Source organism: Strigops habroptila, chromosome 3, assembly GCF_004027225.2.
Source record: "Strigops habroptila isolate Jane chromosome 3, bStrHab1.2.pri, whole genome shotgun sequence".
Lineage (NCBI taxonomy): Eukaryota > Metazoa > Chordata > Aves > Psittaciformes > Psittacidae > Strigops > Strigops habroptila.
The window spans coordinates 43,246,456-43,262,145 of record NC_044279.2 but is presented as its reverse complement, the minus strand read 5'-3'; the positions used below and the strand labels follow the sequence as shown (position 1 = coordinate 43,262,145).

The window sequence follows — 15,690 nt, the reverse complement described above, 5'->3', positions numbered from 1 at the left end:
GGGTAATTGTGCAAGGACTGCCAAGCACATTGAAAAATCTCTGTATTAACCATACACTTCTTGGCCAACAATGCTTTGGGATTCTCATCAAAGACAAGTAGATAAAGGTCACATGACATGGCACCTAAAACATGTATGGCTGAATCCGCCAGGCTGGCACTAAGATCTGCTCTTCAGCTATTTAATTCAAAGAGCAATACCTGAGAGATAACAACCACAGGAATCATATCCTTGCTTGGGTAGTTCCTGGCATATTGATGGTCAGGTAAATAAAAAAGCTGTAATAGACAGCACTAAATTATTTCCTTTCCCCTGGTTCCTTATTATTCTTTGTCTCGCCATTCCTATTTCTGCATTTGAAGTTGTTAGACAATCAACGTATCTTTAAGACTAAATGCCTAAACTGCATCTTAACTCATATAAAAAGCTGTGATCTAAAAATCCTTGGGAAGATCTCCTTTTGTCTAATTACTATCTTCCTTTTTCCATGGAAGATAGTAAACATTCCTAGAAGTGTAAAACTAATAAAAAAAAAAAAGAAAAAGGGGGGTGGGCAAAAACGCAGCAGGGCACATTGGAGAACTGTAAATGGCAATGTAAATTAATTTCCATCATAGAATCATAGAATCATTTAAGTTGGAAAAGACCTTTACAATCAAGATGAGCCACCAGTACTGCCAAGTCCACCATTAAACCACGGCCCTAAGCACCACATCTACACGTCTTTCAAATACCTCCAGGGATGGTGATTCTACCACTTCCCTGGGCAGCCTGCTCCAATGCTTGTCAACCCTTCTGGTGAAGATTTTTTTCCTAATATCCAACCTAAGCCTCCTCTGGCACAGATTGAGGCTGTTTCCTCTTGTCCTATCACCTGTTACCTGGGAGAAGAGACCGACCCCCACCTCACTACATCCTCCTTTCAGGTAGTTGTAGAGAGTCATAAGGTCCCCCCTGAGCCTTCTCTTCTCCAGACTAAACAACCCCGGTTCCCTCAGCTGCTATTCATAAGACTAGGGAAAAGGATTTTGTATCTGTTACTTTGAGCACAGTAACATATGATTAATAATAGAAACATTACTGAAAGCTAGAAGAAACTTTGTAGGGCAATAGCAAGTGAAAGATGAAGAAATGGTTACCAACAGTTTTATGTTAATACTGGCTTTTCAGTAGGGTCACAAGTAAGGAAGGCAGGGACCCCCATTCTTCTAGACTCATTACTACTTGGAAGGCCTTGAAGGACCTACAATCTAGACAAATCAGAGAAGCAGAGTGAGGAGAGAGAGAAGCAGCTCAGGCTCAGAAGTAGCTCAGTGAAGAAGCAGCTTGGTCTCCCAGGAGAAAAGAGAGTTCATTCTAGTTCTACTGAAAAACCCAGCAACTGCCATAAAACTTGAGGTTAGTAGCTGTGACAGGAAATGAAAATAAATTCTTTGCTAAAACGGCATTAAAATATTGCTTTTCAGACCTGTTACCTAATTCTAGGAACTTAGCACTAGTCAAAAATCAACAACAGAAACATGACAGTCCAATACAAACACCCAGTGAATAAGAAATAAACATGGCCCTTGATTTGGACATATATATATGTATTAAACGCTACGCCATTTCCACTTCTATGATGATTCAAGAGACAGTAGTCATTTTCCATATGCACAAACTAAAATATTTTCTAGTAAAACGAACATTATATTCTGGTACTCAGAATTGTTACTATAACGTTAAAAACTGCTACATTTTTTGCTAATTGCAACTGTATTAATTGGAAAGGAAAATGACCCCTAATTATTAAGTTAAATTATCTGGAAAAAAAATGTCTTATTTTTATCAGTAAACACAGTAAATGTATAAACTCTCTTTAGTGTAAAAATAAAATGGAATTATAGGATACAAAAATCCATAAACTGCCCTAAAAATGTGTAAGCTAAAGGAAGAGTATTTTTATAGAAAATCTTTGTACTGTGTTCCAATACTTTTTCTCAATTTTCTTACATATAAAAATTTATTTTTTTAGACTGGACAATGCAATTTCCTGCAGTTGCTTTTAATAAACTCCAAACAAAAAGATGAATCTCAACACTGGCTAAGACTGGTTTATACACTAGACTTGTCTACCTCTTTCACTTGGAGGAAACTCCCACTGAAGCCAATTACCACCTTCTCATACTACCGAACATCTCTCATAGCACTCAGTTAGCAAGGTGTGACACAAATTTAAAGAAGTAAAAGCATTTATATGCTAAATCAGACAAATCCTATTTGCAAAGTAGGAGAAAGAGATGTAATATATGCACAGGCACAATATGTAGCTATCCTTACATATCTTTTAATGTAACCAGTAACACTAACAGAACTGTATTTTATACCTCCTACTTCTAATTCTCCTCATCTCAGTTGTCACTAGCGGCAAATTTATATATTATCTTAGCGGAAATAGGTCTTCTGTAACAAACATGAGATAGGCCTATGTGAGAACTGTAGGAGTGTTTATAGTATTCTTATTATAATACATCAGAAGTCTTCTGCATGACAAACCCTGTAACATCCACATTGTATTAACACCCAAAGGTCACAGTGTACCTCAGATTTTTCTCACCAAGGCCTTGAAATTGCAACAGTCCATGTGGAATATTACGCTTAAAAGGAACCCTGCTGAAGTCATTCAAATACTGCAAATTATGTAGCCTACTTATATGCTGTAGACTGAAGGATTAGAACATGTACAATTGTATACTTATGTTAACATTATGCTATAAAGATGTATAAAAAGGAAATAATCCTGAGACTTTCAAAAATTGATCATTGTCACTAAAACTGCGGAAGAGACCTTAAATGACTTCAGAGAAACTGTATTTCAAGATGGAAGAAAGTGTTCTGAAGTTCTGTGTTTAAAAATGGCCTTTACATTTAGAAGAAAGCTTTTCCTGTCTTATTTCAGTTTGAAAGATCTTTTCTGTTTGCTCTCCCTTCTCAAATAGACAATGTGTTTATTTGCCGAGTTTGGTATAAAATGCACAATGTTAGAGATTTTATGTTGAAAAAAATGATTCTTTTTTCCTGTTTGAAAAAAGGTAAATAGACAATTATTTGGTCTGTTATTTTTTCATAAGACTATTATTACATTCCTGCAGATGTTACTGAAATAAATGGTATATTGAACACTTGTTGTTCATCACTTTCATATTATGTTCCCAGAGAATTCATGTCAGAGTCCTTAATAAGTGCTGGACAAGCAGGCACCAGCTAACAAACCATAAGCTCTTTGCTCTTCACAAACAAAGGCTGTCACCATCCACAGACTTTATTCTTACAGAAGTTAGGAAAGGAATTACCCTATTCAGACCAGCAGAAAATACACAGCAACACTGTGCCTCAACAGCTTTATGAATACTATCATCCCAACAGGAGATTAATCTTGCTTACCAAGGATGAATAGCTTTAGTAATTCTCAGTAAAATTAGTCTTTTTGCACTTGATCTCGAATAATAGTCATAATAAAAAATGTGAAGTTTTTTTTCTTCTCAGCTATGTAATTTTTATTATGCTGTAAATATTCTGACTCCATTTCAGAGCATGAAATTGTTAGGGTATTATTCTGAATCTCCTTGAGAGAGCACAAGCTATTTAACTGTATTCTGCACAGTGACAGAAGAAAGAAGGTTTTTAACAATTAACTGTCTTATGTCAGCAGTGTAATTGGCACAGAGAACCAAAACGATTTTTCATTCGATGTTTATAAAAGTAAAACATAATTCCGTATGTTCTTTGATAATAATTTGTATAGACCTCAATTTTTCTTTAATTTTAATCTCAAAACTCTTCAACCTTTTGCAGATATCTGAATGTCTACAGAATTTCTTATAAATAGAAACTTGTAGTAGCTATAGGACTACAATTGTAATAAAACTATAAAGAATTGCTCAAGGAAACAAGACATGGAAGAAAAGCTAAATACAGTTCTTAAGCCACAGTTCTGCTTCAGAGAAGGAACTCATCAGATGAAATATCTAAAGGATAATATCTAAAGGATGCCTAGTTACAGAAAGTTATAGAAAAACATAAGTTGTAAACAGCAAAAAAATGCTAAGATGATAAGGTATTAATCCAAAAACAAAAACCAAGTTGAAATTGTCAAACTGCAGTATGCAGCTTCTTGATTAAAACTCTTTGATTCTAGAGACTGAAAAACAGGTAATGTAATTTTAATTCTTATGAAGAGCTCAAGGGAATGTCCAGATAGTTTCCAAACAGGAAGCTTCACATTTTTATGGAGAGCAAATATTTTAAAGAATAGAGTCATTGGATATTTGAGGAAATATAACATATTTGGGAAGAGTCAATGTGACTTTCTTAAAAAGTCGTATCTCACAAACATATTGCAATTTTTTTTTTAAGGCTTCAAGTAACACTTAGAGAAGAAAGATAGAGAAGGCTTCCAAATGGCATTCAACAAGACCATTAGAGAAAGTATCAAAACACAGAACAAGATAAAAAGTATTCCTATGGGTAAGTAATTGACAGAAGCAATGGATGGGAATAAAGTATCATTTTTTCACAGAGGACACAGATCACCAGCAGAGGCCTAAGGAGACTTCAGCTGGAATGGGTTCTTGATCAAATTCACAAATGATCTGAGACAGTTAATGAAGAGTAGGACAAAGTTTTCTGATGATCCTAGGGGTAACAAGAAATAGAGCAATTTCTAATAAAAATTAGACATGAACTGGCATATAAAATTCAATGTAGCTGAAAGTCATTCAAATTGGGAAAAATATTAACTTTAAATATACAATGAATGACTTTGAACTGAGACCTGACAGTCCAATGAAAAGATCAGCCTGGTACCCAGAAAAGGAAAAAAAAACCCAACCATTCAGAATTAAGAAAAAAAAAAACCCAAAACAAACCAACAAACAAAACACAGAAAACACCAGTACCTAAAGGGGGCCTACAAGAAAGCTGGAGAAGGACTTTTTTACACGGGCATGTAGGGATAGGACACAGGGAAATGGCTTTAAACTGTCAGAGAGTACATTTAGATTAGATATTAGGAAAAAAATTCTTCATTATGAGGGTGGTGAGACACTGGAACAGGTTGCCAAGAGAACTTGTGGATGCCCCATCCCTGGCAGTGTTCAAGACAATCAAGTTGGACAGGGCTTTGAGCAACCTAGTGTAGTAGAAGGTGTCCCCTGCCTGTGGCAGGTGGGGGTTGAACAGAAGATTTTTAAGGTCCCTTCCAATCCAAACCATTCTATGATTCTAGAAACCTTGGCTTTCTGAATTATAATTTCTTACTGTGTATACACATGCAAAATTATAAATGTAAGATAGTTTCCAGTCTTGATATATTTTTTCTACATTTATTAATGAAAAAGACTTTAATAACTTAAATAGGTAATGCTGTTATTTAACATCTGTAAAAAACTTACCTAGTTAATATTTTCATATTTTTTTCAGGATAAATTTTGATAGAAACCATCTGGGTTTCAGTGACTTGTTAGCTCTGTCACAAATTCATGAAATGTGCCCTGTGCAGCAATATCTACAGATGCCTTGGAAAGGAAATCAAGCATTTTGATCTTTTGCTTGGAAATGTTTTCCTGTGTTGCCATGGTATCAGTGATAGCTATTCTAAGACATTGACTGTGGAATATCTTTGAGTATATACCTAGGCAACACATAAATCATCTGTCCTCTAATGCTTCTAAAACAGTGACAAATCTTTCCAAATCTTTCAGTGGAACGGACTGATATGAAGCCATTATGTTTGTGTAAGGAATCCTTTAGGAAATTTAGTTTTGAACTTTTTGTCTGCTGAATGCACCTTATTCAAGGCATTTTCAGTTTTCATGAATCTGTTAAAATTCTATATGTGAATTTCAACTACTCTGTGCATCCTTTTTGGTTCCCCTAATTATGTTCACTAGCTTTTAAAAGTTAGAGCTTAACAAATGTAGTCAAAGTTTATATTTATATAACCTGAGAGTCCAAGCTTCCAGGATGGCTCTAGAACTCTGCTGCCCAGCATGCATCTTCCTGGAGCAGTGACCTGATACTGAAAATCCTAACAAAAGCTGGAGTTTGTGATTTGCTAACCTCAAGATAACCTCGAAAAGGGTTTCTGTCAGACAGCCATCACTGAAGCTACCTACACAACTACACTGATGTCTTATTTCAAATTATGAAATACTTATAAATAAGCAGCTCCTTAGCAATAGTAATGCTCATGTGCTTTTTCCTCAAAATAGAGGATACAATATTGAAAACTTTCATTGATTTCTAGACTGGTACTGATGTGTGTAGTGGTTCGGAGGATGGAAGGAAGAGAATGAGAATACTGAAACACATCAATTCCTTTCTAAGGAAAGTCAAGTCTTTTTTAAAATATCTTAAATCTGCAGTTACTGTCTGTTAAAGGATAATTATAGCCCAGCTGGTTCGCTGCCCCAGAAATGTATTACCTAAATGAAAGATAAAACAGCTCCCAAAAATCCTAACAATAGCTCCTGAACAGAGTCATGGATTTGTTTTAACTTAAAAATCATTAGCAAATGGATTGTTTCCAGAAAACCTGCCATAATGGTTCACTATGTAAATAGGTTTATGTAAAAAGTCTCAAATAGTAAAATCATTACTACTCTGATGTAACTGACTATCCGATGCAGCAACAGTGAAGAAAAACCTCAAAGGAATCAATTATACTAATGGCCAAGTGCATTTCATCCATAGAAGAATCTCTGTATAAACAGCCCATTCTCTTTAGAGAAAACCAAAGAAAAACTACTTAGAATTTTCCAAAAGCTGTCATAATAGTCATTATTAACTGAAATGTAGTATTTGGTACAGCTTATAACAGCAGTGAGATTTAAAGACAGGTGTTAAAAGTCACTGGCTTCAGCTTTTTAAAATTGAACTGGAATTTGACATTACACAGCACCTCTTGGTTGTTGTAGTTACTAATAAATCAAAACAAAGGCTTTCATGATCTTAAGAGTTTAAAATTATTCCCAGCATAATTTGAAATGCGGTCTCGTTACAAAAATTTCTTGATGAATTTAGCTTATTTAGAGACACGTGGAAGGACACCGTACAATGACTGCAATATTCAAGACTGACTACTGGGAACTACTTTCATCAGAAGTGCTCCCAAAATATTCACAGTGGGTCCAATGGCAAACTGAATCAGGCAATCTTGCAACATGCTTACTATTTTTAGAATATATAAGAAATGTAAGGCATTATGGCCTGTAGTCAACTCCTCAGAAGCAAGAAACCCCAATCTTGTGATAACCAAGGTGATTGAATAGCCTGCCAAAAATAGCATAGTAACATTTTGTTGGTATTTTGTCAACTCACCGCCTCAGACTTATAAAGATTATGTTAGGCATCAAAACCAGTAAAATTTCTTCCCATGAATATCAGTTAATTCCAGTTAATATGAAGTGAAAAAGCAATTTTTCACTGGCCTCGAACAAGACTGATCTTAGTACTATATAAAACTTAACTGCCAAACAACATACAGCCCAGCCATCTGAAGTTATGGCAACCATCAGTCCACAGCAGCTTGTGAGCTGGCACATCTGCTTCAACTAGACGTATGAGAACAACCAGCTGCTTTTACATTAAAGAAGCAACAAAGATGGAAAATGTGCCACTTTGGGGGTATTCTCAGGTGGACTTGCTTCAACCTTGTCCTTACAGGAACAAACCTCAAGAAAATAAGCAAGCTTTTAAACCGGACAAAAAATACAATATAAATATAAAATAGAGCAATGGCATTTTTAAAAAACATTTTTAAAAAACTTCAAAGCCTCAGAGATGCAAAGTCAAGATAAAATAAGTATAAAATGCTTTATAACAGAACTTCCCACTGTGTCCTCACAGGCAAGCCCTTGCTTGCCTTGCTTGGACTGATTTCAAACAAAAAAGTGATTTCCTGTGTTGCAGCAAATTCTCGCCGGTTCTCTCTGCTTCTTAGGAAGAACTTTTATCCATTACCACAGAGACCTAGCTCTAAGTCTGCTTCCTAATACTGAAACTACCCTCTCCATGTAGATCTTCTACATGTCTCTTCAATCTCTGGTTGCTGTCTAGATTAGCCGGTAGCTTCCCTGAGCTTAGTGTCAGAGCCTGGACAAGTGAAGGACTACCTACAGTAGAGATTATATTGTCTCAAGGAGAACAAAAGCAAACTGGAAATACAAGTGCATGTGACCAGATGGGATGCATTTCAGGAAGCTGAGGCAACTGGCTGGTGTCACACAAAGGCCACGCCCTATCATCTTTGAAAGGTCACATCCATCAAGGGCAGTTCCTGGTGACAGGAAAAAGACGACTATCACACCCATCTTCAGTTTAACCTCAGTTCTCAATCAGCTTATGGAACAGATTTTCCTGGAAACCATGCCCAGGCCCATAATGAACAAGCAGGAGATTGAGAATAGCTGTCAGGAATCTACCAAGCACTGACAAACTTTATTGCCTTCTGTGATGCAGTGACCATCTCCATGAACTAGGGGAGAGCATAGTCAGTTTACCTTGATTTTAGCGAGACTTTCAGCAAGGTTTCCTTAGGATCTTTATAGACAGATTGGAAAGATATAACTCAGACAGGTGGACTCTAAGATGAGTAGAAAACTGACAGGACTCCGAAGCTTAACAGTGAAGCCTGCAGGTCATGGGATGTGATTATTTCCCCTTTTTAGCACTTGCGAGAGTATCTAGAGTACTTCTTTGGGCTCTCCAACCCACCATACTGACTTACTGGAATGAGTTCAGTGGTGGCAGGAGGACTACAAGGTTGCAGAGAAGGTCAAGGAGATATCTAACTGCTGTCTTCGACTACCTAAATGGAAGGGAACAGAAAAGATTAAGGCTGACTATTCTTGAAAGTGCACAATGAAAATACTCTCGACAAGAGTCGAAAATTCTGAATAGATATGAGGAAAAAAACTTCATGGTGATGGCAAACATTGGAATGGGCTGCTGAATCACTGTCCTTGGAGGTATTCAAAACATGACTGGACAAGGCCCTGAACAACCTGATTTAAGCTGGCACTGTCTTGTACTGTGATCTGGACCAGATGACCTCCAGAAGCCACTTCCAAGTTAAATTATTCAGTCATGATTCTATGATTTGGTGTATTTTGGACGCAGTACCAAAATCCACTTACCTCAGACAGCTACAAGATGAATTAGCTTACTTCTTGTAAAAGTGAGTTCTTGGATCTATACCATCTGATTAGTTACAGAGTCCTCTAGCATCCTCTACAATGCTTTGTCAGTTTGAAATCCATGCATAGTAAGTGTAGACACAAGCTCTTGTCTTAATTCTTTCCCATTTTCCCTTTCAAGAAGTATTAGCTTTTAAGATATTATCGGTCCTTGTGCTCTTACCCCTCTACCATACATTTATGAAAAAAAACATACAGTAGATGACTTTTCAGGAGAATACTACAGCATTATAGATTTTAGTATATGTACCTTCATAGTAATAGTAAAAAAAAAATCAACGAATTTTTTTAGTATCACTGAGAACTACTTATGTGTTCTCCCTCTAAAATAATACTACATTTTCCTTTTTTTCTGTCTAAAGGTTCTTCATAGAGAATGATTTTATTGTTCAAGCTGAGAAAAACCAAACAGCTAGAAATTCCAACATGCAATTTGTCTTCATTTCCATGCTGCTATGAAACTGCAGTATCTCTTATCACCATGCATGTACATCTGCTTGTTTGAACTTAGAATAGGTTATCACACCTGATCCTTTGGTGTGATAGTAAAGCCTTATGCACTGGTCTGGAAAAAGTAATCCTACAGCTACAACTGGAAGTTGTGTCCTCTTTGGAATAATAAGAAACAACCAAATGTTTCAGACACACATGCTTAATGACAAATACCTGAAAAGTTCATAATTTTTTAAAACTCTTATCTAAAAGGAATTGTAAATTTTTTACTAATTGTATTTCTATAACTTAGAAATTTTGATTGTATTTTCTTTGTTTTTGGGGTGATCTTAAGTATTGTGAAATAACTGAAGCTAATACACTGCAAAAACTTTTAAAATTGTTGCAAAGCCAGATAAAAACAACATGAAAAGATCATTAAAGCAAGCAAGAGCCAGCATGTGTTGTGGTCAGACTGGAGCTGTGCCTTAGCTGCCTGAGCAGCCAACTGTTACAGAGCAGCAGCTGGGTTCCACCTGCCTTTCTGTTCATGAGGTTCCCGGAAAGAGCTGAAATAAACTTTGCCAATCCGTCCTTCTCTCAAATTTGGTTGACAGGATGATCAGGCTTTAGGACTTCATCAGCTGGTCATTTAGACAGCTCAGCTACATACCACTTGTCTCACGAAAGCCAGCTATGTAATGTTTTCCATTATGCAGAATTTACCTTTCAAGTAAAGATAAGAACTTTCTATCAAACATGAAAAAAACTTCCAAATTTTGGAAGGAAAATTTGCCTACAGTGTGAATCTCCAAATCATTTTCAGGTTGTCTCCCCAAAAGAAACCTATTATATATGTACTGTTCCATAATGTTCTAAACTCGTAACGCCTCAGAGAACAGCACTCAGATGAGTGGTTTTTTGAGTAACAACTTACATTACAAGGACTTCATTCTGCTCATAGTAGTATATGTACAACTCAACATAAATGGATGTTGTATGCAGACAGCCAATGGCAAAATCTGGTACAAAATATTTCAAATGGATGAAAACATATTGGACTAAAAAAGCCTCCACATTTTACAAGTGAAGTAATAGACTAAAACCAGCTGTATTCATAACCACATAGAAAACATTCTGCATTAATGTCCCTGATCTTAGTAAGACTATTAGGAATACTGGCATAACAGAAAAGCTACAGAGCATCCGGGAGTGAATGACCCACATAATGTAATTAAAACCAGTACTAAATAAGCCACTGGAAAGGAACAAACACAAGGAGGTTATTAATTAGAAGTTATAATACTCTCAACATACAAACTGGCAGCCACAAGTTAAGCTCAGAAGAATTACCTTCTTGGTTTTCAAACTGTTCTGACAACAGATGGTAGCAGCAGCCTACACTGCAAACTGCTTTGATTTCAGGCTTGGCAGTAAAAATTCGTAATGTATTTGCAGCAAGATCACCACATGTATGAAGACCCACCACCATACAGTCCTAAGAAGAAAAAGAAAAAAAAAAGCAACAATAAAGCATCTCCCTCTTCAACTGAAAGAGCATGAATAACAACAACAAATTTCAAAACTCAATTATGCTACAAATGGTTATTGCGCTGTAAGGTTTAAATACATAACTCCATGAGGACTCCTGCTGTTCTGTTCTAGAATTTTTCAATGCATAATAAAAGCTCTTCAGTGCTAAGAAAACATGGTGCACTGCCTCTGTGGAGAGAAAGACTGCTCATTGCTTTGTTCAGGTAAGAAACTACCCATCTCTGCACTCTACCTTCACCAGCCATGAGGAAGCAGAAGTTCAAGACGATAAAGAGCAGCTGGTATACTTGCATGGAAGGGAACATCTATGTTCCCTTGACTGGACATAGGCCATTTCTCTTGTCTTTCCTAGCTTTTCAATCATTGTTATTACTACTACTGCTACTTCCTTTTCTTACTTCAGATTTACTGCTGTAAATCTGGCTGGACCTATCTATGGCATTTCTGCTACTTTAAATTGCTGAAATCAAAACCACTTCCAAAATATAGACATAATGTGAAAAGCAGGCTTTGTTTATTTCCAGAACTGTTGTTCTGCCCCAGTTTTGCAGTATATCTACTACTATTCAACAACAAATGAGCATTTTCCTCTATAACACACAGAACTCAAGCTTCAGATGCTCTGTATTCTATTGCCTGCTCTCCTTTTTTCTCAATTTTCCTTTTCCCTCTATTTCTCCATCCAAATTATCCCTCTTCTCACCCTTCTTATCAAGATATTTCCCTTTTGGCATTATTAGTTGGAATCTATTGGAATCTAATCAAAACAACATGGCGTTGCTTTGAATTTCAGCCTTATTTATTAACAAGGTTATCAACAAGAAATTAGCCCAGAGAAATTCAACTGGGATACCTGTCTATAATACTTCTGAATTTATATGCACATTGATTTTTGCTGCTCTGTATCTGATTTATTCACCCCTCTGTATTATACAGAAGGTGTACGTATGAAACAGTAAAACCTCCCTTTTCCTTTGTTTTTTAATTCTTCCTGTCCCCTTTCTCACCTTCCATTTTGTGCTGCTTCTCTGTGCTTGCCCTCACCTTGTCCAACATTTTTAGGTGGCAAAAGTTCAGTTTCAGTCAATTTTAGCTTTTAAAGATTTTTTTCCCTATCAGTCAGCTTCAGCTCACCATTCCACAAAGCTTTTTTCCACACTAAAGTTTGGAAGCTAAGGGAAGATGTGTACTTGCAAGGGGCAGCATTTAAACCCCGGGACAGGAAAAGTTAAGAGAGATTCTTTCAGGAGAAAGCTAATGGAAGATGACTACTGCATGCAAGATAGAGGAAACACATTACAATGCTCAAAATTTCTGAACAATAGGAGGTCAGCCTGACTGTGTCAGGTACACTTTGAGACCATTACTGACTTCAGTGAGATTGCCTGGGTATAACTGCAAGTACTTTCTGGATAGTTGGCTTACATGTAGCAAAATTTGATATCTTAATATTAATCCTGGGCTATATACAAACATGCATTCCTATACCCATACTTCATCCGCAGATTAATTTCAGAACTTATGGCATAAATCAGTAACTACTAATTTTACCCATTCCCCATTTGTCCTTAGCTTAGGAAAACTTAAGAAAAAAACATCAATTTATGGTTGCAATAAAAAATTGAAAATATTTGTAAAACTGTTTCTAAAACCTATTTAATTTCTAAAAATTCTCAAAATACTTTTAAAACATGAAAATTATTGCACATTTAAAAGTTTTTAACTACACACATTCATCACACAATGTGGCTTGGTTATTACTATTTTTTAACAATGAAGCTTTTGCTTTTTCTGCCAGTATATTTTTTTTTTAATAAAGAAAGGCAGCGATATCTTCTACGTTATACAAATTACATATTAGGAGAATACAAAATCCAACTGTGCCAATGTAAATGTATATGTTTCACCAACAAATCCTGCTATGGAGGGTGACTTTTGCAGACAGACAAGAGCTTGCTCCACATATTCTCAGATAGTCAATAGGACTTATTAGCTCAAGTTATAGGGCCATCAGCACGAACCTATAGTCTTGAAACAGAGATTAATCACACCTGAATATAATTGTTCAGTTTCTACTGAACACAGACAGGTTTTTATCTTTCCATAAAAGACTGATTGTATCTACCCCATCAATATGTGTTAGCTCAGGCACAGGAACTAAACAACCACACAGCTTCTAGACTTGTGTCACTGTCTTTGGGCAGCTGAGCTTAAGCTTCTTTGTGTAGACACAATTCCTGCCAGATAGTAGATTACTAAATGAATTTACAGTGACTGACAAATCAAAAGATAAAAACATCATTTGCAAACAGAGCTCTTTACAAACTCTTTATGTTGAGTACTACACACAATAAATTTTCCTATGCCTTCAAAGTTTAATTGAAATTACAAAAATGTAAAACTTACTTAAGAAATTTCAGAGAAATGGAAACTCCGGTGCTTCATATATCCATCTACCTTGCAAATAGAACTTTTTTCATAATAATTAGATGTTATCTATAAGCACAGTTGTAAAATACATGAATGTGCTAATATATATACTGTTAACTTTGACAGCTGATTATTATCTACCCCGTAAATTCTAAAGGCTGCTTTATGTATTCAAAATAATCCCAACATATATTAAAATAGAAGAACAATCTCTATGTGCTAGACATACTTCTGCTTACTGGTTGAAAAACATTATTGGGGTAGAATATTAATTTACACCACTAATAGTATTCTATGTACACCCAGCAAACATGTAGATATGAAAATGGCGATATAAAGACAATAGACAATCTAATTCAAATATTAGTAAAATAACCTCCAGATCTGTGATGATGTCACTGAGTTCTGTTTCTGCAGTGATGCAAGAAGTCAATGGAAAATACAGATTTGATTCACTTGACTTGCTCGCTTTAGCCTTGAGAGACGCCATTTTTCTTCGTGCCTTTTCCTCTGCACAGAGTTCCCCACAGTTACGCTGAGATGAAGAAACTTCTACAGCATCAGCAGGCAGAATGTTTAGAATAGCAAGAACCTCTTCAGAAAGTTTGCTCTCATCAGATTGTGTCCGAGCCACCAAATCAGCTTCAGTTTGTTTGCTCATTTCAGATGTAGCTATTCCTGTGAAACCACAGGAAGCAACTAAATCTTGGATAGCCATTTGGTCCTGCCTTTGAACACTGCTGTCATTATTTAAGGGCTTTTCATTGACTGCTTTACATTTAATTTCACTTTCCACTGGCCTGTCATTTGCCTTTTCCAACCTCTGGCTTTTGAGGTTTGCTCTCCCTCGACTCTGATATGCTCTCCAGTGTTTCTTCAATTTTCTGTTCCTTTCATGAGCACCATTAGTGTTGGTGTTTGAGGAGTCAATTCCATAAACTTTTAAGTTATATTGCATGGACAAAAAAGAGCTCAGGTAGCCTTTTCCAGAGCCTATATCAATCACCTAGATAATGGTAGGGGAGAAGGAGGGAGAAAAAATAAAATTTGCTGTATTAATGAGTAACAAGACACACTTCAATCAAATGCAAAATAATTCCCTAAAAATTTAAGCATAGATTTAATAGCTACCTTATCAGAATCATCCCTCCTAATATACTTAGTTCTTTTGCTTTGTTGGTCCACCTTCTGACTTTAAAACACAGAACTTAACTGATTCGCTCCATAAAACAGACACTGCAATGCTTATGCAATGCACATGTCCTGACTCTTCTGGGAATAACTTTCAGTATATTTTTTGACACATAACTTCCTTCTGCAAAAAAAAATAACCATAAACCACCAACATGGCCACCTGCCCTGGTTAAACTGGGTTAGGATATAGAGTTAGCAAAGAAAACGGTCACAGAATTGAGCTTTGGGCTCCTAACTCCCATACTGAGCAGTCTACTACCATTTGGTGTACAGAAATAAGCATCTTCAGATTCAGTGCCTAACTTAATCACTTCAGATGTGACCTAAAGACAGGTGATATTGATAGCCTCTTTCATGTCAGAATGCTTCTTTATACTGCTACTCATTTTCTGTGAAAATGACTCATATAGTTTTGGTTAACATGAGGATGCTTTTGTAATAAAGCAAAGGGGCTCATATGTCACATGTGCTTTCCACTGCCTGTTCTGGAGGAAGGAGTGGATAGAGGGGATAACCACCTGACAATTTAGTTTGTCTCACAGCTGATAGCACATGATAGTTCAGCGACTGATATGACACAGGAAGGAAAACATTGTACAGAGAAGTAGCAGAAACAAGACTAACCTGAGACCATTAAGAACATAATCACAGCTTTATATCATGTGTGGTTTAATTTGTAAAAAAAATATAACAAAATGGTTTACAAGAATGGGCAGAGTGATGTTTCTCCAAGGAAAGAAAATGATAACGTTCACTTCTGTTCAGGCATCTACCAAAAATTATATTGACTAGATATACTGACTTCTTTGTAGATGTTCCTCAAAGTGTTTGATTCAAGAACGTC

At 36.2% G+C, this 15,690-nt stretch overlaps 1 protein-coding gene across 9 annotated transcripts in view; it reads right to left on the bottom strand.

Moving 5' to 3' along the window:
* METTL25 (methyltransferase like 25) overlaps positions 1-15,690 on the bottom strand; it is a 61,253-nt gene that overhangs the window by 29,719 nt on the left and 15,844 nt on the right. For all 9 annotated transcript variants that reach the window (XR_003990489.2, XR_003990490.2, XR_003990491.2 and 6 more), the window contains exons 4-5: positions 14,029-14,658; positions 11,022-11,166 (exon numbers count right to left, since the gene is read on the bottom strand). Coding sequence is in view for 6 of the 9 variants with exons in the window: in XM_030478835.2 (XP_030334695.1) it covers positions 11,022-11,166; positions 14,029-14,658 (775 nt within the window). In the remaining 3 variants the exon portion in view is untranslated. The remainder of the gene's footprint in view (positions 1-11,021; positions 11,167-14,028; positions 14,659-15,690) is intronic.